The sequence below is a fragment of the Octopus sinensis genome, linkage group LG30 (genome assembly GCF_006345805.1).
Source record: "Octopus sinensis linkage group LG30, ASM634580v1, whole genome shotgun sequence".
Classification (NCBI taxonomy): domain Eukaryota; kingdom Metazoa; phylum Mollusca; class Cephalopoda; order Octopoda; family Octopodidae; genus Octopus; species Octopus sinensis.
In genome coordinates, this window is record NC_043026.1 from 8,946,572 (window position 1) to 8,974,345 (window position 27,774).

The 27,774-nt window shown below is 39.3% G+C and overlaps 1 protein-coding gene across 1 annotated transcript; it reads right to left on the reverse strand.

Moving 5' to 3' along the window:
- Positions 1–78: 78 nt before the first annotated feature.
- Positions 79–26,709, reverse strand: LOC115226781 (zinc finger protein 208-like). Its single transcript, XM_036515126.1, has 6 exons — positions 26,573–26,709; positions 22,798–23,451; positions 10,042–11,160; positions 3,144–3,208; positions 603–2,253; positions 79–110 (listed from the first exon to the last, which is right to left on the reverse strand). Exons 2-6 carry the CDS (start codon positions 23,093–23,095, stop codon positions 79–81), a joined length of 3,165 nt encoding a protein of 1,054 aa, XP_036371019.1. The 5' UTR covers positions 23,096–23,451; positions 26,573–26,709.
- Between the last annotated feature and the right edge of the window lie 1,065 nt (positions 26,710–27,774).

The following is a 27,774-nucleotide window of genomic DNA, read 5'->3' on the forward strand; positions in this document are numbered from 1 at the left end:
TAAATATCTTTTTTCTAATTCATAGAATTTTACTAAACTTTTATCAATACATCCCTTTAACATAGCACATAGCCAGACTCAGCCTCTTGCACCTACCATACGATGCCATTCTGAAAATACACAACCACATCATCAAAACTTGAAAACTGTGAGCTAATGGATGGCAAATTGAAAATAATGTGAGTAAATAAACATCACGTTCGACAGAATAACCTGCATGGTAAAGGGTTCCGGTAATCCCTTAGAGATTATGATTTAGCGCAAATATTAGTGGGATTGCTTCTTCCCCTGATGAACATGTTTGTGAGAAGTTAAGCTGCTATGTTGAGTGAATGACCTACCACAGATATCACAAGAATATGGCTTCTCTCCTGTATGGATACGTTTGTGAGAAATGAAAGCACTTTGGTGAGAGAATGATTTACCACAGATATCACAGTGATATGGTGTCTCTCCTGTATGAATACGTTTATGAGTAGTTAGGTGGCCACTTTGAGAGAATGATTTACCACAGATATCACAGTGATATGGTGTCTCTCCTGTATGAATACGTTTATGAGTAGTTAGGTGGCCATTTTGAGAGAATGATTTACCACAGATTTCACAGTGAAATGGTGTCTCTCCTGTATGAATACGTTTGTGTAAAGTCAAATAAATTTTTTGAGAGAATAATTTACCACAAATATCACAAGAATATGGTGTTTCTCCTGTATGAATACGTCTGTGTCCAGTTAAGTTACAACTCACGGTGAATGATTTACCACAGATATCACAGTGGTATGGCTTCTCTCCTGTATGAAGACGTTCATGAGTAGTTAAGTTGCCACTTTTAGAGAATGATTTACCACAGATTTCACAGTGAAATGGTGTCTCTCCTGTATGAATACGTTTATGAGTAGTTAGGTTCCTTCTATCAGAGAAAGATTTGTTACAGATGTCGCACTGATATGGCTTCTCTCCTGTATGAATACGTTTATGGGTCATTAGGTTACAACTGGTAGAGAAAGATTTGTTACAGACATCACAGGGATATGGCATCTCTCCTGTATGGAAACGTTTATGTTTAGCTAAGTCGCCACTTTGAGAGAATGATTTACCACAGATATCACAAGAATATGGTGTTTCACCTGTATGAATACGTTTGTGTCCAGTTAAGTTAGAACTCACGGAGAATGATTTACCACAGATATCACAGTGGTATGGCTTCTCTCCTGTATGGGAACGTTTGTGAGTAGTTAAGTTGCAACTTTGAGAGAATGATTTACCACAGATATCACAAGAATATGGTGACTCTCCTGTATGAATACCTTTATGAGTAGTTAGGTTCCTTCTATCAGAGAAAGATTTGTTACAGATGTTGCACTGATATGGCTTCTCTCCTGTATGGGAACGTTTATGAGTAGTTAAGTTGCAACTTTGAGAGAATGATTTACCACAGATATCACAATGATATGGTGACTCTCCTGTATGAATACGTTTATGAGTAGTTAGGTCCCTACTGGCAGGGAAAGATTTGTTACAGATGTTGCACTGATATGGCTTCTCTCCTGTATGAATACGTTTGTGTAAAGTCAAGACATCTTTTCGAGAGAATGATTTACCACAGATGACACAGTGAAATGGCTTCTCTCCTGTATGAATACGCTCGTGTCTAGTGACGTGTATGGCTGAAAGGAATGATTTACCACAAATGCCACAATGATAAGGCTTCTCATCTGCATGGATATGTCTGTGAGTAGTTAAGAAACTGCTTACAGCAAATGATTTACCACAAATATCACACTGAAATGGCTTCTCTCCTGTATGAATACGTTTATGATAAGTTAGAGCACTTTTACCAGAAAATGATTTACCACAGATATTACAGGAATATGGTGTCTCTCCTGTATGAAGAAGTTTGTGTTTAGTCAATGTACCACTTGCAGAGAATGATTTACCACAGATGTTACAGTGAAATGGCTTCTCTCCAGTATGAACACGTATGTGAGAATTTAAAGCACTTCGGTCAGAGAATGATTTACCACAGATTCCACAGTGAAATGGCTTCTCTCCTGTATGAATACGTTTGTGCTTATTTAAGTTACCTTTTTGAGAGAAAGACTTTTTACACACATCACAGTCATGTGACAATTTTTGTCTCTCTTTTTTGCTATCTTCTGGAAAAATCTGTTCCTTCACTTTCTCACTCTTTTCCATTATTTTTCCTTCAACTTCACAATATACCTTCTTTTTTATTCTTTTTGCTTCTATAGTCTTCTGTTTACAAATATTTCAACTGTTGTATTTCTGGCCACTGTTACCTTTGTCACAAAACAACTAAATTTATCCACGTTCAATCTGCAAACAGACTCATCTTGTAGACACTCCAGCCAGTGATGTCCAGAAGGTTTGCTAATAACACATTTCAGAGTAAATATATCAGAGGAATTCCGCCACAGATTTATAGAAACAATCTTATATATCTGTTCTGTATAATATTTCCAATTTGGTCTTTAAAAAGCTGATAAATAATGAGAATGTATCTTCAGTTATGCCAATGTCATCTGATATTCTGAAATAATAAAGAAACAACAGTGTAAGATATAGAGGCTACTTAAAAAAATACAGATTCAACATTTCCATAAAGATAAACTCTAGAAATAAACATTTAACTGAACAACAGAACTTTCTAATTTATAAATATTTACATCACAAAATCCTGTTTGAAGCTAACATATTTCTAAACTCCAGCTCCACATTCATAAATACACACACACACACACACTTTTTTACTGGTTTCAGTTGTTTTGACTGTGGTCATGCTGGAGCACCAACTTTAAAGGCTTCAGTCAATAGAATCAATGCTAGGACTTATTTTTTCAGCTTAGCACTTATTCTATCAGCCACTTTTGCCAAACCACAAGTTTATGGGGACATAAACACACCAACACTGTTTGTCAAGTGTTGAAGGGGTGGGAGGACAACACCCACACCCACACATATATATATATTGGGCTTCCTTCAGTTTTCATCTCCCAAATCCATTCACAAAGCCAGAGGATATTGTAGAAAATGCATGTCTGTGACTAGTTACCTAACAGCTCACAATTTCTTCTCTTTAACTCCATATAGGGAAAAAATTATTGGAAATAGTCATTACTCACTTTGCCCCATGAGGAGATTTCACGAATGATTACAAAAAGTTTATCAGCCAAGCAAATGGCCTTCCCTGAATGCATTGAAAACATTATAACAGAATCACTCTTTCAGGAAATTATCATTGTTCTCTTTGAGTGTGTAGAAAGAGAAATTTGGCAGAGGCAAGAAAAGGTGAAATTGTCTCTTCAATTTATCCAGAATTACATTTGAAAACAAAGACTCAAACACATCAATATCTATCCTTCGACATCTTAAAGATCAGAAATGCAAAAAGCTATTCAAGTATCGAATTCAAATGAAAGAGAATCAGAGAAAAATTGCAAATGATGTGAAATTAATGAATATCGAATAAATGGGGGAAAAAAATCAACATAAAATATCATCAACAGTTTCTTCAAGATCTCTTCGTGGTTAGGGCAGCGGACTCGCGGTCGTAGGATTGCGGTTTCGATTCCCAGACCGGGCGTTGTGAGTGTTTATTGAGCGAAAACACCTAAAAGCTCCACGAGGCCCCGGCAGGGGATGGTGGTGATCCCTGCTGTACTCTTTCACCACAACTTTCTCTCACTCTTACTTCCTGTTTCTGTTGTACCTGTATTTCAAAGGGCCGGCCTTGTCACTCTCTGTGTCACGCAAAATATCCCCGAGAACTACGTTAAGGGTACACGTGTTTGTGGAGTGCTCATCGTCGTAACCGACGGAGTGCTTCCATCCACTAACAAGAGATTATTGAAAGTAGTCATTACTCATTTTGCCCCATCTTAGTCATGATTTTTGATAATTGAAAATTACCAAATTAGACACTAAACGGGGGGTAAAAATGGATCTGGAATCTAAGAGAGAGAAGAATATTGATGGTTAAACACCGAACATCATCCAGATAATTTATTAGTAACCTCGATTATTATCGGGTTGAGAGTTGAGGGAAAATTTCTTGACAATAAAAAGGACCTGCAACTCCAACAACTATAAGGACAAATTCCCAGTCCTAAATATATATTTCTTTACTCACCACAAGGGGCTAGACACAGAGGGGACAAACAAGGACAGAAAAACGGATTAAGTCGATCATATCGACCCCGAAAGGATGAAAGGCAAAGTCGCCCTCGCGGAATTTGAACTCAGAACGTAACGGCAGACGAAATATCTATTTTTTTACTGCCCACAAGGGGCTAAACACAAAGGGGAGAAACAAGGACAGACATAGGTATTAAGTCGATTACATCGACCCCAGTGCGTAACTGGTACTTTATTTATCGACCCCGCCGGAATTTAAACTCAGAACGTAACGGCAGACGAAATACGTCCACGCATTTCGCCCGGGGTGTTAACCCTTCTGCCAGCTCTCCGCCATCCCCAGTCCTAAAATAAAATGTAGCAATACTCACAAAAATAAGAAATTCAAACAAATTAGGAGAAACGGGAAAATACTCATTTTGCCCCGCTTACTAATTATGTCCCTTACCTTATATCAAGAAACAAGGGTTCGATAAATTATAATAAAGCATTGGATTCTCAGCATTTCTGTGGTTGGAGTTTATTTTAAGAACATTTCTCCACCTAAAACACACAACAAACAAACTTGAAGAAGAAACGATGGAGCGTGTAGGAGGTTGCCGCCATAGCTAGAAATAGCAGCCAAATGTGGAACAGATCAAAGGACATCTGAGACACCAAAGTATTAAAAGATTAAATGCTTTCGTTGTTTAATACTTACGAAATGTCTTTATAAAGGATGGTGTTGTTGTTAGATGTGCGTCAGGTGGTTGAGAAATCTATTACAAATGTGTTTGGGAGTGAATTGAGAGAAATTCTGGCACCAGACTTCAAATGTTTGTCGTAACGTAATGAATGGAGACGGACGTACGTTTAGTGCGCATGCGTATGAAATATTGGTTTCAAATTTTGGCACAACGCCAGCAATATCGGCGGAAGTGTTGGGGGGGGGGGCTAAGTCGCTTACCTGGACCCCAGTAGACAACTAGTATTTATTTTATTGTGTCCCGCCCCAGCAAAAATATTAAAGGCAAAGTCGACTTCGTCGTAATTTACGCATATATACATAAATATCGATGTAGGCACAACACGTGCACCCCACCGATGTCTGGGTGTTTTTTTTTTGGGGGGGGGTTCCAAAAATGTTTTCGGATTCTGATATCATCGATTTTGAATGGTTTAATGGAGAGAGAGGTATATCCCACACGGGGATGTATTCAGTTACTCCAGCGTTGCCTTACTGGCTCTTGTGCCCCGTGCTAGTAGGGTGCTAAGACCACCATCGGAACGTGATCTTTGCCAGAGTGGCTAACTGCCTACCGTGCCGGTGGTACTTGAAAGGCTCCATTCGAGCGTGATCTTTGCCATTGTAGCTAACTGCCTACCGTGCCGCTGGCACATAAAAGGCTCCATTCGAGCGTGATCTTTGCCAGAGTGGCTAACTGCCTACCGTGCCGCTGGCACATAAAAGGCTCCATTCGAGCGTGATCTTTGCCAGAGTGGCTAACTGCCTACCGTTCCGCTGGCACATAAAAGGCTCCATTCGAGCGTGATCTTTGCCAGAGTGGCTAACTGCCTACCGTGCCGCTGGCACATAAAAGGCTCCATTCGAGCGTGATCTTTGCCAGAGTGGCTAACTGCCTACCGTGCCGCTGGCACATAAAAGGCTCCATTCGAGCGTGATCTTTGCCAGAGTGGATAACTGCCTACCGTGCCGCTGGCACATAAAAGGCTCCATTCGAGCGTGATCTTTGCCAGAGTGGCTAACTGCCTACCGTGCCGCTGGCACATAAAAGGCTCCATTCGAGCGTGATCTTTGCCAGAGTGGCTAACTGCCTACCGTGCCGGTGGTACATAAAAGGCTCCATTCGAGCGTGATCTTTGCCAGAGTGGCTAACTGGCTTCTGTGCCGCTGGCACATAAAAGGCTCCATTCGAGCGTGATCTTTGCCAGAGTGGATAACTGCCTACCGTGCCGGTGGCACATAAAAGGCTCCATTCGAGCGTGATCTTTGCCAGAGTGGCTAACTGGCTTCCGTGCCGGTGGCACATAAAAGGTACCATTCGAGCTTGATCGTTACCAGTGTTGTCTTACTGGCACCTGTGCCGGTGGCACGTGTAAAAAGATTTGAGCGAGGTCGTTGCCAGTACCACCTAACTGGCCCCCGTACCGGTGGCCCGTAAATGCACCCACTACACTCACAGAGTGGTTGGCATTAGGAAGGGCATCCAGCTGTAGAAACTGTGCCAGATCAGATTGGAGCGTGGTGCAGCCATCTGGTTCGCCCGTCCTCAGTCAAATCATCCAACCCATGCCAGCATGGAAAGCGGACGTTAAACGATGATGATGATGATGATGATTTATATCCAGCATGTTTAAGGGCACAATTGTAATATTCAGCAGATTGATTGGATAAATCCTTATTGGCAGACGGTGAGGAAATCCGGGAGGAAGTGCCTTCCACAATAGACTTTAGGATGGTGGTGGGGTCTGTATTACTGTGCGTGTGCAAGTGTATGTGTATACTCTCTACTCTCTCTTTTACTTGTTTCAGTCATGTGACTGTGGCCATGCTGGAGCACCGCCTTTTAGTCGATCAAATCGACCCCAGGACTTATTCTTTGTAAGCCTAGTACTTACTTTATTGGTCTGTTTTTGCTGAACCGCTAAGTTACGGGGATGTAAACACACCAGCATCGGTTGTCAAGCAATGTTGGGGGGACAGACACATACATACAAACATATACATACATATATATATATATATATATACATATATACGACAGGCTTCTTTCAGTTTCAAACAATACTGGGAAACAAATACAGACACAAACACATAGATTTATATCATCATCATCATTTAACGTCCCTTTTCCATGCTAGCATGGGTTGGATGGTTCGACCGGGGTCTGGGAAGCCAGGAGGCTGCACCAGGCTCCAGTCTGATCTGGCAGTGTTTCTATAGCTGGATGCCCTTCCTAACGCCAACCACTCCATGAGTGTAGTGGGTGCTTTTTATGTGCCAGACGAGGCTAGCAAACGGCCACGATCAGATGGTGCTTTTTACGTGTCACCGGCACGGAAGGTAGTCGGGGCAGCGCTGGCAACGGCCACGTTCGGATGGTTCTCTTATGTACCACCGGCACTGGTATCACAGCTACAATTTCCATTGATGTTGATCGATTTTGATTTTTGATTTTGATTTTCACTTGCCTCAACAGGTCTTCACAAGTAAGAGTTTTGTGTCCCAAGAAAGAAAGGTATGCATAAGTGGACTGAGGCCATGGGTTATGGTCTCACTTGTCCTGCTAGGTCTTCTCACGCACAGCATACTTCCAAAGGTCTCGGTCTCTAGTGATTTCCTTGGTGAGACCTAAAGTTCAAAGGTCGTGCTTCACCACCTCGTCCCAGGTCTTCCTTGGTCTACCTCCTCTACAGGTTCCCTCAACAGCTAGGGTGCGGCACTTATTCACACAACTATCTTCATCCATGCTCGCCACATGGCCATACCAGCGCAAACGTCTCTCTTGCACACCACAACTGATGCTTCTTAGGTCCAACTTCTCTCTCAAGGTACTTACACTCTGTCGAGTATGAACACTGACATTATAATATATATATATATATATCACGTGATCACTTGACTGACCAGATCGTCAGATGTTGCTACACATCGCTGGTCACAATGCATTCGCATTGTTTTAGCCTTCGAATGACGCCACCCCACTGGCTAAGCGAGCAGGCCAACAAAAGAAAGAGTGGTGAAAGAGTACAGCAGGGATCACCACCATCCCCTGCCGGAGCCTCGTGGAGCTTTTAGGCGTTTTCGCTCAATAAACACACACAGCGCCCGGTCTGGGAATCAAAACCGCGAGTCCGCTGCCCTAACCACTGGGCCACTGCGCCTCCACAATATATATATATATATATTGGTAAAAACAGCAAGATAACAAAAGAAAGAGGCCTCAATATTATGTAAATAGAGGAATTATCACCAAATAATTGTCACATATTACATTTACAGATAAATTCCTCTATTAACATAATATTGAGGTCTCTTTCTTTTGTTATCTTACCGTTATTACCCATAAATTACCTCCCGAACGACGCTATTCTTCACTAAGAGCTAATATGGCTTTTTTGGATAATCGTCAAACATCGGTTGAGGACTCTAACACACAGAAGAATTTAATATGGACGCCTATTACATAGATTATTCTATGAAAAAGTTTTTCCAATGGCCGGATGACTGAAGAGATGGTGGTGTGGAGATCCACCTCAGCATCCGAAACTCAGAGTTTTATCTTGGCTACCGAATAATTGTCACATGTTATATTTACAGATATATATATAAGTTCAGCAAAAATTTAGATTCAAATGAATATGGTACTTAATTTAAATGCACCAGAATTCTGTATGGTGTTATCCATAAAAATCTGTGGGGGTGATTATAATCAAAATAAGCAACAAGAATGACTCCGGTAATTTGGTACGATCGTTTCGTGGGCTCCACTACCTCAAATGTTCTTAAAATTTGAATCCACATCTTTGTCTATATATCTACCTTCTCTATAATGTTGCCACTTGATATGAAAATTTTTGTATTAATGGAAAACCTCTGTAATTGACTGATGAGTGCTCAGCATTTTAAAACTGTTGTAATACTTCCAACATTTAATAAAATGATGTAGTACGAAACGATCGTACCAAATTACCGGAGTCATTCTTGTTGCTTATTTTGATTATATATATATGAGTGATGATTATGCATTAAATGGTTTAGTCTGTGTGCCTGGAATGACAAGAACAAGATAAATTCATGCAAAACAAATTAATAATCTGGATGAAATTGCTTTTATTAAAAAAATACCCCATAGGCAAGTTAACTTAGATGTGGTAACAAACTATAGAGTTGGGAAGCTGTTATTACATGCAGTTCTATTTCCTTTCCTGTGTAAATACATTTACAGTTACAGAGTGTCACCTTTTTTTTTTCATTTTGGCATACTAGGAACTTTGACAATTACAGCAATTCCCTGATGAGTAGCTTGGTTATTGCCATGGAGAAAGCCCAGAACACTACCACCAATTTAGGAGGAGCTCAAAATGCTTATTGTTCTTATGAATTGTCACATTGATAGTCATACATCTATATGAATAGATACACATTTAGTTAACACCAGAAGTGCCGAGCGGTCATTTATCACCAATTCTGCTTATTACTTTTTAATTTCTACAACTGTATTGAATGTGCAATCATGAGCATCATTTCATAAGTGTATAGCTATGTGTTCTCTCCAGCATGGAAACATTTGCGTGTAGCTAAGTTGCCACTTTGAGAGGATGACTTTCCACAGGTATCACATTAATGTGGTGAATTCCGCCAAGGTCGACTTTGCCTTTCATCCTTACAGGGTCGATAAATTAAGTACCAGTTGCGCACTGGGGTTGATGTAATCGACTTAATACTTATGTCTGTCCTTGTTTGACCCCTCTATGTTTAGCCCCTTGTGGGTAATAAAGAAATAGGTATTTCGTCTGCCGTTATGGTCTGAGTTCAAATTCCACCGAGGTCGACTTTGCCTTTCATCCTTACAGGGTCGATAAATTAAGTACCAGTTGCGCACTGGGGTCGATGTAATTGACTTAATACTTATGTCTGTCCTTGTTTGACCCCTCTGTGTTTAGCCCCTTGTGGGTAATAAAGAAATAGGTATTTCATCTGCCGTTATGGTCTGAGTTCAAATTCCACCGAGGTCGACTTTGCCTTTCATCCTTACAGGGTCGATAAATTAAGTACCAGTTGCGCACTGGGGTCGATGTAATCGACTTAATACCTATATCTGTCCTTGTTTGTCCCCTCTATATTTAGCCCCTTGTGGGTAGTAAAGAAATAGGTATTACATTAATGTGGTGTTTCTCCTGCATGAATACGTTTGTGATGACTTAGAGTAGTACTGGCGGAGAATGATTTACTACAAATAACACAGTGATATGGCTTCTCTCCTGTATGGATATGTTTATGATCAGTTAAAGACCTTTTGCGTGAGAATGATTTACCGCAGATATTACAGGAATATGGTGTCTCTCCTGTGTGAACACGTATGTGAAAAAGTAAAACGCTTCGATCAGAGAATGATTTACCGCAGATATCACAGTGATGAGGCTTCTCCCCTGTATGAATACGCTTATGTGTAGTCAAGCTATATTTTTGAGAGAATGATTTGCTACAGATGTCACAGTGAAACGGCTTCTCTCCTGTATGAACACGTATGTGAGAAAGTAAAACACTTCGATCAGAGAATGCGGTACTGCAGATGTCACAGTGATAAGGCTTCTCCCCTGTATGAATACGTTTGTGTAAAGTCAAGTTATATTTTCTAGGGAATGTTTTACCACAGATGTCACAGTGGAATGGCTTCTCCACTGTATGAACACGTATGTGATAATTTAAAGCACTTTGGTAACAGAATGATGTACCACAGATATCACAGTGATAAGGCTTCTCTCCAGTATGAAGACGTTTGTGTGTGGTCAAGTTACCTTTTCGTGAGAATGATTTACCACAGATGTCACAGTGAAATAACTTTTCCCCTGTATGAAGACGTACGTGAGAATTTAAAGCACTTTGGTCAGAGAATGACCTTCCACAGACATCACAATGATAAGGCTTCTCTCCAGTATGACGACGTTTGTGTGCAGTCAAGCCGATTTTTTGAAAGAATGATTTACCACAGATGTTACACTGATGTGGCTTCTCTCCTGTATGAATACGTTTGTGTGTAGTTAAGTAACTTTTTTGATAGAATGATTTACCACAGATGTCACAGTGAAATGGCTTCTCCCCTGTATGAATACGCTTATGTGAAGTCAAATTACTGGCTGCAGAGAATGATTTACCACAGACATTACAATGATACGGTTTCTCTCCAGTATGGCTATGTCTGTGACTAATTAAGTTACTACTTACAGAAAACGATTTACCACAGGTGTCACAGTGAAATGGCTTCTCCCCTGTATGAATACCTTTGTGCCTTTCCAAGTCACCCTTTTGAGAGAAGGACATTTTACACACATCACACTCATGTGACAATTTTTGTCTCCCTTTTTCACTATCTTCTGGAAAAATCAGTTCCTTTGGTTTCTCACTCTTTTCCATTGTTTTTCTTCAAAATCACAAATTTTTTTTCTTCTTTTTGATTTTATGGTCTTTTCTTTACAAATATTTCAACTGCTGAATTTCTGTCCATTGTTACCTTTGTCCCAAAACTCTTTAATGAATTTATCCAAGTTTAATTTGCAAAGAGACACATCTTGTAGACACTCCAGCCAGTGATGTCCAGAAGGTTTGCTAATAACACAATTCAGAGTAAATATATCAGAGGAATTCCGCCACAGACTTATAGAAACAATCTTATATATCTGTTCTGTACAATATTTCCATTTTGGTCTTTAAAAAGCTGATAAATAATGAGAATGTATCTTCAGTTATGCCAATGTCATCTGATATTCTGAAAGAATAAAGAAACAACAGTGTAAGATATAGAGGCTACTTAAAAAAATACAGATTCAACATTTCCATAAAGATAAACTCTAGAAACAAACATTTACTGAACAACAGAACTTTTTAATTCATTAAATTTACATCAGAAAAATTTTGTGTGAAGCTAACAGATTTGTAAACTCCAGCTCCACATTCACATTTTTAAATACATATTATAAAAATAAACAGAACACCATGTTGAATCGTTAGCTCCTACACACATTTTTTTTCTCTCCTTGTCTTTTTTTTCTGTGTATCTTTCTGTCGAAGAGCGTAGGCTCGAAACGTAAAAGACTTGTTTCATTTCTATTCCTGAGCGCCATACTAATACATCTGTTTCTTTGTACTCCACCTGCCTTCATCTTTTGTTTATTTTCGTAAACCTTCCCATTATAAAAATAAAGATGTGACAATCCATCTGTAACGAGAAAAGCTACTTCATCCATATTAAAATTAAAAGTTAATTCTTGTGTAAAATTTTACACCGAAGACAATGGAAGCGGTCCCCAACTCTATGTGCCCTGTTAACGAAGCTGCCTGCCATTTTCCAACAGCTTTTACCCATGGTAGATCCGAAATAATAATAATAATAATAATGAAATTATTGTATACAGTGCTCAGGTGCACCACAACTTGTCAAAAGTGCATATAAAGCATATGCAGTAATGTAAAAATGCCTGGAAAGCGAACAATGTATGAGTCAGACACATGCTTGCGTGTGTATGGAGGGGAGAAAATCAGGTGTAGTGTTGGCGAATCTCAGGAAGCATGGAAGTTTTGAAGGATGCAGTGCTCCGACAACTAACAACTGATGCCGGCAGTTTGTTCCATGCTTCACCGTGTGTATGGAGGGGAGAAAATCAGGTGTAGTGTTGGCGAATCTCAGGAAGCATGGAAGTTTTGAAGAATGCAGTGCTCCGACAACTAACAACTGATGCCGGCAGTTTGTTCCATGCTTCACCGTGTGTATGGAGGGGAGAAAATCAGGTGTAGTGTTGGCGAATCTCAGGAAGCATGGAAGTTTTGAAGGATGCAGTGCTCCGACAACTAACAACTGATGCCGGCAGTTTGTTCCATGCTTCAGCGTGTGTATGGAGGGGAGAAAATCAGGTGTAGTGTTGGCGAATCTCAGGAAGCATGGAAGTTTTGAAGGATGCAGTGCTCCGACAACTAACAACTGATGCCGGCAGTTTGTTCCATGCTTCAGCGTGTGTATGGAGGGGAGAAAATCAGGTGTAGTGTTGGCGAATCTCAGGAAGCATGGAAGTTTTGAAGGATGCAGTGCTCCGACAACTAACAACTGATGCCGGCAGTTTGTTCCATGCTTCAGCGTGTGTATGGAGGGGAGAAAATCAGGTGTAGTGTTGGCGAATCTCAGGAAGCATGGAAGTTTTGAAGGATGCAGTGATCTAACAATAGTAATTTATAATAATGATAACAACCCTCCCTTTCCTATTTCATATCCTTCATATGTCCTTCTCTTTCACTTTCTTCTCTCTTTACCTGTCTCCTTTTAAATGCCAACTTTAACATTTCCCTTCTTTTATATAAACATATATTATGTATGTGTGTGTGTGTTATATATTGTGTTCATGTATACGTATATTATGTATGTGTATATATGTATATACTTTTATTCTTGTACTTGTTTCACTCATAAAAAAATAATGAAATTATTGTATACAGTGCTCAGGTGCACCACAACTTGTCAGAAAGTGCGTATAAAGCATATGCAGCAATGTACAAATGTCTAGGAAGTGAACAGTGTATGAGTCAGATACATGCTTGCGTGTGTATGGAGGGGAGAAAATCAGGTGTAGTGTTGGCGAATCTCAGGAAGCATGGAAGTTTTGAAGGATGCAGTGCTCCGACAACTAACAACTGATGCCGGCAGTTTGTTCCATGCTTCAGCGTGTGTATGGAGGGGAGAAAATCAGGTGTAGTATTGGCGAATCTCAGGAAGCATGGAAGTTTTGAAGGATGCAGTGCTCCGACAACTAACAACTGATGCCGGCAGTCTGTCCCATGCTTCAGCAACTCTCAGCGTGAAAAAATGTTTCCTGAAGTCATGGGAGCTGTGCTGTTTTCTGACTTTGTAAATATGTCCACGGGTGTTAGACGGGTGGAGTTTGAAAAGGTGCTCAGAGTTATTGTTAGTAAGATGGTTAATAATTTTATGGGTGTCTGCCAAGTCAGCTGCCAGACGTCGGAGTTTCAATGTGTCCATGCCCAGGGAAGTAAGGCGTTCAGGATAGATCACTAAGGAAGATAATTTTTATGGGATCAACATATACGAGTTGAAAATACATGATCTGTCTAAAGGAGACCATTCTTATAAGATTATTATATTTCTTTTTGTTACAAACAAACTTTGCTTTCAATGACACAGACAATAACATGAGTGTGTGTGTGTGTGTGTAAAAGCACCCACTACACTCTCGGAGTGGTTGGCGTTAGGAAGGGCATCCAGCTGTAGAAACTCTGCCAGAGCAGATTGGAGCCTGGTGCAGCCATCTGGTTTGCCAGACCTCAGTCAAATCGTCCAACCCATGCCAGCATGGAAAGCGGACGTTAAACGATGATGTAATAAACTCTATTACTTATTTTACATTTGTTTTGGGATCTTTTCCGTTTGAACGGCAGATTTCAACACAATTTCTAGTTAACTAAAAAATTTTAAACTTCGTATACTGGTAGAATGTGTTACATAAAACATCTTTTTCTCTTGGCTTTCTTGAGAAAATTCTATAGTTTGTAAGATATTTTAAACTTCGTATACTGGTAGATTGTTTTTATAAAACATTTTTTTCTCTTGGCTTTCTTGAGAAAATTGTAATTCGTTTGTTTAACGTAGTTTAATTTTTCGAATTAATTCCGTCGAGGTCGTCTTTGCTTTTCATCCTTTCGGGGTCGGTAAATAAAGTACCAGTTACGCACTGGGGTCGATGTAATCGACTTAATCCCTTTGTCTGTCCTTGTTTGTCCCTTCTAAGTTTAGCCCCTTGTGTGTAGTAAAGAAATATATATCAGTTAACTAGTCACGGACTAGTTAACTAATTACCTAATTTCCCTTCAACACCATAAAGAAGAAACAATTGCGAATAGTCGTTACTCATTTTGCCCCATCTTAGACATGATTTTTGATAATTGAAAATTACCAAATCAGACACTAAACGGGGGGGGGGAAATGGATCTGGAATCTAAGAGAGAGAAGAATATTGATGGTTAAACACCGAACATCATCCAGATAATTTATTAGTAACCTCGATTACAATCGGGTTGAAAGTAGAGGAAAATAAATAGGACCCGACACCTGACTATGTTTCGGACTGCAACTTCGACAACTATGATCACCAATTTTCACTCATAAATATAATAAACTTTTTAAAATAGGGAAAACTAGGAAATTACTCATTTTGCCCCGCTTACTAATTTCGTCCCCTTCTTTTTATCACGAAATAAACATTCGATAAATTATAATAAAACATTCATTTCTCAACAGTTCTGTGGTTGGAGATTATTTGGGAACATTTCTCAAGCTAAAACACAACAAACGAACGTGGAAACGAGGAAAATGTAGGAAGAAATTAGGAATTACTCATTTTGCCCCACTTACTAATTTCATCTACTTCCTTTTATCAAGAAACAAACATTCGATAAATTATAATAAAGCATTGGTTTCTCAACATTTCTGTGGTTGGAGTTTATTTGAGGATATTTCTCCAACTAAAACACACAACAAACTAACGTGGAAAAACGATGGAGCGTGTAGAAGGTTGCCGCCATAGCTAGAAATAGCAGCCAAATGTCGCACACATCAAAGGACATCTGAGACACCAAAGTATTAAAAGATTAAATGTTTTCATTGTTTAATACTTACGGAAATGTCTTTATAAAGGATGGTGTTGTTGTTGTTATGAGTGCATCAGGTGGTAGAGAAATGTATAATAAATGTGTTTGGGAGTGAATTGAGAGAAATTCTTGAATAAGACGTTTGTCAAGAAGTAATGAAATGAGGCGGAAGTAGATTTAGTGCGCATGCGTATAAAATATTGGTTTCAAATTTTCGCACAACGCCGGCAAATTCGGTGTAGGAGTGAGACGGGGGGGGGCTTCAGTCGATTACTTGGACCTCAGTAGTCAACTGGTATTTATTTTATGTTCTGAGCTGGCGAGCTGGCAGAATCGTTAGCACGCCGGGCGAAATGCTTAGCGGTATTTCGTCTGCGGTTACGTTGTGAGTTCAAATTCCGCCGAGGTCGACTTTGCCTTTCATCCTTTCGGGGTCGATGTAATCGACTTAATACCTGTCTGTCCTTGTTTGTCCCCTCTATGTTTAGCCCCTTGTATGTAATAAAGAAATAGGTATTTATTTTATTGAACTCCAGCAAAACGATTAAAGGCAAAGTGGACCTCACTGGAATTTCCGCATGCATGCATGCATAAATGTGGGCCTACGTAAAAACGTGCACCCGTCCCACGATTTCTTCGGATTTTCTTGTTTTCGCCTTAGGAGAAAACGATTTTGCCGAAATGTCGCATTTTCAAAATTTTACTTCCAACCCCAAATCCAATTTCTTAATTTCGGTGCTACTAGGCGCAGGAGTGGCTGTGTGGTAAGTAGCTTGCTTACCAACCACATGGTTCCGGGTTCAGTCCCACTGCATGGCACCTTGGGCAAGTGCCTTCTACTATAGCCTCGGGCCGACCAAAGCCTTGTGAGTGGATTTGGTAGACGGAAACTGAAAGAAGCCTGTCGTATATATGTATATATAGGCGCAGGAATGGCTGTGTGGTAAGTAGCTTGCTTACCAACCACATGGTTCCGGGTTCAGTCCCACTGCATGGCACCTTGGGCAAGTGCCTTCTACTATAGCCTCGGGCCGACCAAAGCCTTGTGAGTGGATTTGGTAGACGGAAACTGAAAGAAGCCTGTCGTATATATGTATATATATATATGTCTGTGTGTGTATGTTTGTGCGTCTGTGTTTGTCCCCCTAGCATTGCTTGACAACCGATGCTGGTGTGTTTACGTCCCCGTCACATAGCGGTTCGGCAAAAGGTGACTGATAGAATAAGTACTGGGCTTACAAAGAATAAGTCCCGGGGTCGATTTTCTCGACTAAAGGCGGTGCTCCAGCATGGCCGCAGTCAAATGACTGAAACAAGTAAAAGAGTAGAGTGCTAGCGAAGACTGGACCTGCTGCGCGCACACGCACAGTGGCGCGTCCGCGCTAGCTAGTCGTAAGTAGTCGATCCTACAACGACTTGCGCGTATGCAAATGAGTTGATTTTACAGAATAAAATAAAAGAATTTTTTAAAGAAAGTAAATAAATTATTTCTTAGAACAATGTATATGATTTTTTAACACAAATCAAATAAAATGTGTGTGATATATTCTTTTAGTTTTCATATTCTTTAGTTTTTAATCATGTGTGTGTGTGTATATATATATACACACCGATACAAATAGATATTATATATGTGTTTATGTGTGATATATTCTTTTACTAGTTTTTAGTTTTTGGACGTGTGCGTGTGTGTATATGTGTGTGTATGTTACGACTAGCTAGCGCGTGCGCGCGCACCGGGTCCAGTCTTCGCTAGTAGTACCCTTAATTTCTAACTATTTACTCTTTTACTTGTTTCAGTCATTTTGACTGCGGCCATGCTGGAGCACCACCTTTAATCGAGCAACTCGACCCCGGGACTTATTCTTTTGTAAGCCCAGTACTTATTCTATCGGTCGCTTTTGCCGAACCGCTAAGTAACGGGGACATAAACACACCAGCATCGGTTGTCAAGCAATGCTAGGGGGACAAACACAGACACACACACACATATATATATACATTTATACGACGGGCTTCTTTCAGTTTCCGTCTACCAAATCCATTCACAAGGCTTTGGTCAGCCCGAGGCTATAGTAGAAGACACTTGCCGAAGGTGCCACGCAGTGGGACTGAACCTGGAACCATGTGGTTGATAAACAAGCTACTTACCACACAGCCACTCCTGCGTATCTATTTTAAATACATTATAATACGTACTGATTCCAACAGATGGTTTCAATTTTAATTCAAATTCAGTATTGTCTTTTCATTGGACATTTCTACTACTCATTCGCTCTACGCTCCTTATATGGAGCTAAAACTCCAATTTCCAAACTCATCTATAAAGGGAATGTCTCCGATACCTCTTTACTTATATCTTCAAATAACCATTGAAGCCGTTATGATTAAATATCCGACATGACACCCCATTGTTTAACGTCCGCTTTCCATGCTGGCATGGGTTGGACGGCTTCACTGAGGACTGGTGCGCCAGACTCAATCTGGACTGGCAGAGTTTCTACAGCTGGATGCCCTTCCTAACGGCAACCACTCCGAGAGTGTAGTGGGTGCTTTTTTCATATGCCACCGGCGCGAGGGCCAGTCAGGCAGCCCGGGTTCGATTCCCGGCATGGGAACGCTTATTTTGAAGGCAGCGAGCTGGCAGAAACATTAGCACGCCGGGCGAAATGCTTTGCGATATTTCGTCCGCCGCTGCATTCTGAGTTCAAATTCCGCTGAGGTCAACTTTGCCCTTCATCCTTTCGGGGTCGATAAATTAAGTACCAGTTACGCACTGGGGTCGATGTGATCAACTTAATCCGTTTGTCCCCTCTGTATGTAGCCCCTTGTGGATAGTAAAGAAATAGGTATTTCGTCTGCCGTTACATTCTGAGTTCAAATTCCGCTGAGATTGACTTTGCCTTTCATCCTTTCGGGGTCAATATAATCGACTTAATCCGTTTGTCTGTCCTTGTTTGTTCCCTCTGTATGTAGCCCCTTGTGGGTAGTAAAGAAATAGGTATTTCGCCTGCCGCTACGTTCTGAGTTCAAATTCCGCCAAGGTCAACTTTGCCTTTCATCCTTTCGGGGTCGATAAATTAAGTACCAGTTACGCACTGGGGTCGATGTAATCGACTTAATCCGTTTGTCTGTCCTTGTTTGTCCTCTCTGTGTTTAGTCCCTTGTGGGTAGTAAAGAAATAGGTATTTTGTCCGCCGCTGCGTTCTGAGTTCAAATTCCGCCGAGGTCAACTTTGCCTTTCATCCTTTCGGGGTCGATAAATTAAGTACCAGTTATGCACTGGGGTTGATGTAATCGACTTAATACTTATGTCTGTCCTTGTTTGTCCTCTCTGTGTTTAGTCCCTTGTGGGTAGTAAAGAAATAGGTATTTTGTCCGCCGCTGCGTTCTGAGTTCAAATTCCGCCGAGGTCAACTTTGCCTTTCATCCTTTCGGGGTCGATAAATTAAGTACCAGTTACGCACTGGAATCGATATAATCGACTTAATCCTTGTGTCTGTCCTTGTTTGTCCTCTCTGTGCTTAGCCCCTTGTTGATAGTAAAGAAATAGGTACTGGCAACGACCACACACACAATTACCAATATGACTCTCCTACATCCATTTTTTCTATATTTCCTTCTGTTCCTTGGATTACATTTTCTTTCTTTCCTACACTGAAGTGTACACTGATATTTAGTTAATTTCAATCAATCATGAATTTCTATGATGATGATGATTATATCACTGTACGAAACGGTTGTCTGCAAGAATTATATTTCTTATAAATTTTAACAACTTGTCTCCTCCACTTTTAAGAAAATTGATGGGATATATGGAACTTTATTCCATAAATTCATCATACATTATATATATATATCTGAGACCGCCTTCAGTCACGACACTGACAATGGGATTGCACCTAGAAAGTTACCCTCCCAGGCACAAGTCCAGGCAAGGTTGTTTATGGAAGACCAGCAGTCGCCCATGCATACCGGCCTCCCCTCTCCATGCCACCAGTGTTATCGAAGGGAAAGGCAAAGGGGCTAATACAGCTTGGCACCTGTGACATCGCAACTCATTTCTAAGGCTGAGTGAACAGGAGCAACATGAAATAAAGTGTCTTGCTCAAGTACACAACACGCAGCCCGGTCTGGGATTCGAGCTCACAACCTCACGATCGTAAGCTCAATGCTCTAACCACTGAGCCATATATATATATATATATATATATATATATATATATATATATGCATGCATATATGTGATGTGAGATAATAGTTTCACTATTATCTCAGTTTACAATAGAGATGTTATTGTTTCACTTTTGACATGTAATACCAAAACAGTGTAGGAAATAAGAGATTGCTCCGGGCTCGCAGTAGGCAAGAAGTTGAAAAGTTTTTCGATCCACGACACTCCATGGACCCTAAGTAGTGCATATGTAAAACTTGAATGAAATCAGTTGGGTATTTCTCGAGTTTTAGTGACACACTTTCTCAGTTTCATATATACACATACAATGAGTTTCTTTCAAATTCCATCCACCAAATCAATTTAGGTCGGTCAGCTTCAGGTGATATTAGAAGATAGCTGACCAAGGTGCCACGCAGTGGGAGTGAACCCAGAACCATGTAGTTGGGAAGCAAGCTTCTTACCACACAGCCACACTAATTGGTTTTAAGTTTCATAATAAAATTCATGCAAAACAAATTTAAAATCTGGAAGAAATTGCTTTTATTGAAAAATAATATCCCACAGGTAAGTTACCTGAGATGTGGTGACATAAACTATAGAGTTGGGAGGTTGTTATCACACTGTTCTACCTCCTCTCCTGTGCGAATACATTTATAGTTAAAGAGTGTCCCTTTTCTTTCTTTGGCCTAAAAGGAGCTTTGACAATTACAGCAATTCCCTGATGAGTAGCTTAGTTAATGCCATGGAGAAAGTCCAGAACACTATCACCAATTTAGGAGGAGCTCAAAATGCTTATTGTTCTTATGAATTGTCACATTGATAGTCATACATCTATATGAATAGATACACATTTAGTGAACACCAGAAGTACCGAGTGGTCATTTTTCACCAATTCTGCTTATTACTTTTTAATTTCTACAACTGTATTGAATGTGCAATCATGAGCATCATATCAAGTATATGTGCATAGATATATATTTTTCACATGTAAATAAATGCTAAAAGAATGTATTTTCAAATCCTTTATTCACTGCATTTGCTGATATTTAAAATAAATTGTATTAAATAAATATTTTCAATTACACTTAAAAATGACCGCTATGGTCTTTGTAAAAAGTAAGGAATTTTGGTACTTCTAAACCACCCATATTTGATCTAATACTCTACCTATTTTATGTTCAAACTGGCCAGAGTCGGCCTCTTACACCTACCCTACAATGTCATTCTGAAAATAAACAATCACATCATCAAAACTCGAGAGCTATGAGATAATGCAAAACAAATTGAAAATAATGTGAATAAATAACCCTCACATTCGACAGAATACTCTGCATGGTAAAGGGTTCAGTCACCCCTTACAGGGAAGGGTTTACTACAAATATCAGTGGGATTGCTTCTTCCCCTTATGAACACATTTGTGATAAGCCAAGTTGTTATGTTGGGCGAATGATCTTCCACAGATATCACAAAGATATGGCTTCTCTCCTGTATGGATAAGTCTGTGTTTAGATAATTGCAATTCATAGAGAATGATTTACCACAGATATCACACTGATACAGTTTCTCTCTTGTATGGAGAAGTTTGTGAGTAGTTAAGTTGCCACCATGAGAGAATGGCTTACCACAGATATCACAGTGATATGGCTTCTCTCCTGTATGGGAACGTTTATGAGTAGCTAAGCCACTACTTGTGGAGAACAATTTACCACAGACATCTCAGCGATATGGCTTCTTTCCTGTATGGAAACGTCTGTGAGAAGCTAAGCTGCTATTGCGGGAGAATGATTTACTACAGATATCACAAGAATATGGTGTCTCCCCTGTACGAATATGTTTGTGGTTAGTGAAGTTATATTGTATAGAGAATGATTTACCACAGATGTCACAGTGAAATCGCTTTTTCCCTGTATGAATACACTTATGTGTAGTCAAGTTTCTGGCTGAAGAGAATGATTTACCACAGACATGACACTGATATGGCTTCTCTCATGTATGGGAACGTTTGTGAGATTTTAAATCACTTTGGTTAGAGAATGATTTACTACAGATGAGACATTGAAATGGCTTCTCCCCTGTATGAATACGTTTATGAGTAATTAGGCTATTACTCTGAGAGAATGATATACTACAGATGTTGCACTGATATGGCTTCTCACCTGTATGAATACGTTTATGCTTAGCTAAAGTACTTCGGTCAGAGAATGATTTACCACAGATGTCACAGTGATAAGGCTTCTCTCCTGTATGAATACGTATGTGTGCAGTCAGGCTACCTTTCTGAAAGAATGATTTACCACAGATGTCACAGTGAAATGGCTTCTCCCCTGTATGAATACGCTGGTGTATAGTGAAGTTTATGGCTAAAGTGAATGATTTACCACAGACATCACAATGGTATGGTTTCTCTCCTGTATGGATATGTCTGTGACTAATTAAGTAACCCTTTATAGAAAATGATTTACCACAGATGTCACAGTAATAAGGCTTTTCCACTGTATGAATACGTTCATGTACAGTTAGGTTACTATTTACAGAGAAAGATTTGCCACAGATATTGCACTGATATGGCTTTTCCAATGTATGGATACGTTTATGGTAAGTTAAAGAACTGTGGCCAGAAAATGATTTGCCACAGATGTTACACTGATATGGCTTCTCTCCTGTATGAATACATTTATGATAAGTTAAAGCACTACTTTGAGAGAATGATTTACCACAGATATTACAGGAGTACGGTTTCTCTCCTGTATGAACACGTTTGTGAGATTTTAAAACACTTTGGACAGAGAATGATGTACCACAGACATCACAGCGATAGGGTTTCTCTCCTGTATGAAGACGTTTGTGGTTAGATAAGGTAAACTTTCGAGAGAATGATTTACCACAGATATCACAGTGAAACGGCTTTTCCCCTGTATGAACACGTTTGTGAGAATTCAAAGTACTTCGGTCAGAGAATGAATTACCACAGACATCACAGTGAAATGGTGTCTCTCCAGTATGAACACGTTTGTGTCTAGTTAAGTTATTTTTTGAGAGAATGATTTACCACAGATTTCACAATGATATGGTGTCTCTCCAGTATGAATACGTTTGTGTGTAGTTAAGTTACTGGCTGCAGAGAATGATTTACCACAGACACCACAATGATATGGCTTCTTCCCTGTATGGATATGTCGGTGACTAATTAAGTCACTACTTATAGAAAATGATTTACCACAGATTTCACATTGAAATGGCTTCTCTTCCATATGAATACGTTTGTGCCTATTCAAGTGACCCTTTTGTGAGAAAGACTTTTTACACACATCAGTCACGTGATAATTTCGCCTCTCTTTTTTGTTATCTTCTGGAAAAATCTGTTCCTTTAGTTTCTCACTTTTTTCCATTATTTTTCCTTCAACTTCACAATATACCTTCTTTTTTTATTCTTTTTGCTTCTATAGTCTTTTGTTTACAAATATTTCAACTGCTGTATTTCTGGCCACTGTTACCTTTGTCACAAAACAACTAAATTTATCCACATTCAATCTGCAAACAGGCTCATCTTGTAGACACTCCAGCCAGTGATGTCCAGAAGGTTTGCTACTAACACAATTCAGAGTAAATATATCAGAGGAATTCCACCAAAGATTTATAGAAACAATCTTATACATCTGTTCTGTACAATATTTTCCATTTTGGTCATTAAAAGATGAAAAATAATGAGAATGTATCTTCAGTTATGCCAATGTCATCTGATATTCTGAAATAATAAAGAAACAACAGTGTAAGATATGGAGGCTACTTAAAAAAATACAGATTCAACATTTCCATAAAGATAAACTCTAGAAATAAACATTTACCTGAACAACAGAACTTTCTAATTTACTAAAATTTACATCAGAAAATCTTGTGTGAAGCTAACATATTTCTAAACTCCAGCTACACATTCATATTGTGTAACATTTATATGTATGTGTGTATGTACACTCATACACATACTTCAAACTACCAGTACCTTCCACTGACCATTCTCCTATGCACATGTGTAGGTAGACACACAACAGGAGCCACTCCTACTATAAATTCTTCTGATGACCTTAAAGGATACTAAGCCCAACCACACATATAGATAAACAGCCACAACCACACACAGACACACTTGCTATCATTACACACACACAGAGACACACGTGCTATCATTACACACACACACAGACACACGTGCTATCATTACACACACACACAGACACACGTGCTATCATTACACACACACAAAGACACACGTGCTATCATTACACACACACACAGACACACGTGCTATCATTACACACACACACAGACCTGTGCGCATGACATGACCGCGTGTGTACTGTTGGAGATTTTCTTTCTCTGTCTTCCCTTCCTTCCTTGGACCTTTCCTTTTACTATGTTTCTGACAAAGAGCTCCGCTCGAAACGTTAAATCCTCCTTTTTTCTTTCCTTTCCTGAGCGTCCAATAACACTATGCTTGTTCCATGTCCTCGCGTTGTTGTGTTTTCTCTTTGTTCATGTTTGGATTAACTATATATATATACATATATGTATATGTACATACATATATATATATAATAATAGTTATCGCCATACTAATATGGCATTCTTATAAAAATAAGAATAAAGCTGTCCGCTTATTAGCTCCATGAGGCCATCGCCTTAAGTTAGCTATTTGATACACAAACTGTATCCATATAACCTTCGAACAAGGGAGGTCAGACGCTCCACACTACTTGACCGGCAGCTACAGACGCGTTTCGGGGTATTGCCCCTTTTCAATGCATTGAAAAGGGGCAATACCCCGAAACGCGTCTGTAGCTGCCGGTCAAGTAGTGTGGAGCGTCTGACCTCCCTTGTTCGAAGGTTATATGGATACAGTTTGTGTATCAAATAGCTAACTTAAGGCGATGGCCTCATGGAGCTAATAAGCGGACAGCTTTATTCTTATTTTTATAAGAATGCCATATTAGTATGGCGATAACTATTATTTTCCGGGAACGCTGCCGCTGTTCTCTTTTAGAGAGACTTAGTAATTTTAATATTTCTATTATATATATATATATATATATATATATATATACACACACATATATATATATATATTCTTTAACTTTTTTCAGATGTTTTGACTGCGGTCATGCTGGAGCACCACATAGAAAGTTTTCAGTCAATCAAATCAACCCTAGGACTTATTTTTTGAGCCTAGCATTTATCCTATCAGCCACATTTGCCAAACTGCTAGGTTACAGAGACATAAACAAACCAACACTGTTTGTCAAGTGTTGATGGTAGACAAACACACACACAGTATATATCATCATCATCGTTTAACATCCATTTTCCGTGCTGGCACGGGTTGGACGATTTGACCGGGGTCTGGGAAGCCAGGAGGTTGCACCAGGCTCCAGTCTGATCTGGCAATGTTTCTACGGCTGGATGCCCTTCCTAACGCCAACCACTCCATGAGTGTAGTGGGTGCTTTTTACGTGTCACCGGCATAGGGGCCAGACGATGCAGGCAAATGGCCACGAACGGATGGTGCTTTTTATATATATGATAGTTTTAGATATACATCAGTGAAGTGGACAGGATACTGGGTTGCAACTGGATTCAGGCTTCTTGGTATTGGGACAGCAGCTATCTATTTCCACCCCTCAGAGGCGGAGTGGAAATAGATCTGTAGTGGGGGTGGGGAACAATTAGATTTTACAACTGATTACAAAATCTTTATCAGCCAAGCAAATGGCCTTCCCTGAATGCATTGAAAACATTATAACAGAATCACTATTTCAGGAAATTATCATTGTTCTCTTTGAGTGTGTAGAAAGAGAAATTTGGCAGAGGCAAGAAAAGGTGAAATTGTCTCTTCAAATTATCCAGAATTACATTTGAAAACAAAGACTCAAACACATCAATATCTATCCTTCGACATCTTAAAGATCAGAAATGCAAAAAGCTATTTAAGTATCGAATTCAAATGAAAGAGAATCAGAGAAAAATTGCAAATGATGTGAAATTAATGAATATCGAATAAATGGGGGGAAAAAAATCAACATAAAATATTTGAAGCTTCTTCACAATCCCTTTGTAGTAAATCTATGTCTGTGACTAGTTACCTAACAACTCACAAACACTTAATAATATGGATTTAAAACAACAGAAAGAGAGAAAAATTAGTGGAAATGGTCATTACTCATTTTGCCCCACGTGAGCCATCACTTTGATAACTGAAAATTACCAAATTCGACACTAAATGGTGGGGGGGGGGAAATTGATCTGGGATCCAACACAGAAAAGAATATTCATTGTTAAACATGATGAGCAATTCCCAGTCTTAAATATAATGTAGCAATACTCACAAAACAATAACTTCAAACAGATAAGAAGAAATGAGGAATTACTCATTTTGCCCCGCCTATTTATTTTGTCCCCGTCCCTATATCAAGAAGCAAACATTCGATAAATTATAATAAAGCATTGGATTCTCAACATTTCTGTGGTTGGAGTTTATTTTAAGAACATTTCTCCAACTAAAACACACAACAAACTTAAAAGGGAAAACTAGGAAATTACTCATTTTGCCCCGCTTACTAATTTCGTCCCCTTCCCCATATCAAGTGACAAGCATTCGATCAATTATAATAAAGCATTGGTTTCTCAACATTTCTGTGGTTGGAGTTTATTTGAGGATATTTCTCCAACTAAAACACACAACAAACAAACTTAAAGAAGAAACGATGGAGCGTGTAGGAGGTTGCCGCCATAGCTAGAAATAGCAGCCAAATGTGGAACAAAATCTGATTCACAAAGTATTAAAAGATTAAATGCTTTCATTGTTTAATACTTACGGAAATGTCTTTATAAAGGATGGTGTTGTTGTTGTTATGAGTGCATCAGGTGGAAGAGAAATGTATAATAAATGTGTTTGGGAGTGAATTGAGAGAAATTCTGGCAAGAGACGTGTCTGTCTGGATGTGGAAAATGAAGACTGAATACGTTTAAAGCGCATGCGTATGACAGTTTGGCACAACGCCAGCAATTTCGGGGAGCGATGGTGCGTAAGTCAATTCCATGGACCTCAGTAGTTAACTGGTACTTATTTTGTTGAACCCCAGCAAAAAGATTAAAGGCAATAGACGTCAATGATTGGTTGAAATTGCAGAAATTGAAGAAAAAAAACAACAAATATCAGATCTTTTCGGTTTGAACGGCAGTTTTTTTCTAGCGGTGTCATATGAAATTGTCACCCATAATTATGACCCTAGAATCGATCTATTGCATTTCAATCTGTTTTAGGGTTAGGGTTAGGGGAAGGGTATCTTTTTTTTTCTTCAGAAATGTAAATAAACCCAATCTGTTTCTTAAACGTGGGACATATTCATACGGTACAGAATGATTTTTTTTTTACCTCAATAGACGTCAGTGATTGGTTGAAATTGCAGAAATTGAAGAAAAAAACCCAAAAAAATATCAGATCTTTTCTGTTTGAACGGCAGTTTTTAACCTAATTTCTAGGTAACTAAAAAATTTTAAACTTCGTATACTGGTAGAATGTGTTTATAAAACATCTTTTCCTCTTGGATTTATTGAGAAAATTCTATAGTTTGTAAGATATTATTTCATACGCATGCGCACTAAACGTACTTCCGCCTTCATTCATTACATCTTAATAAATATCTCTGGTTCCATAATTTCTCTCAATTCACTCCTAAACACATTTGTAATAGATTTCTCAACCACCTGACGCACTTCCAACAACAACACCATCCTTTATAAAGACATTTCCGTAAGTATTAAACAACGAAAACATTTAATCTTTCAATACTTTGTGAATCAGATTTTGTTCCACATTTGGCTGCTATTTCTAGCTATGGCGGCAACCTCCTACACGCTCCATCGTTTCTTCTTTAAGTTTGTTTGTTGTGTGTTTTAGGTGGAGAAATGTTCTTAAAATAAACTCCAACCACAGAAATGCTGAGAATCCAATGCTTTATTATAATTGATCGAATGCTTGTCACTTGATATAGGGAAGGTGTCGAAATTAGTAAGC

Excerpts from the sequence above, each read along its gene's own strand:
- LOC115226781 (XM_036515126.1), bottom strand. The coding sequence starts at position 23,095 with ATGGAAAAAAGTGAGAAACTAAAGGAACAGATTTTTCCAGAAGATAAC. Across the intron at positions 3,209-10,041 it reads TGCAGGAGAAACACCACATT|GGAAGGCCATTTGCTTGGCT; the intron begins AATGTAATACCT and ends CAATGCATTCAG. Across the intron at positions 111-602 it reads AGAGACACCATTTCACTGTG|AATGGCATCGTATGGTAGGT; the intron begins AAATCTGTGGTA and ends GTGTATTTTCAG.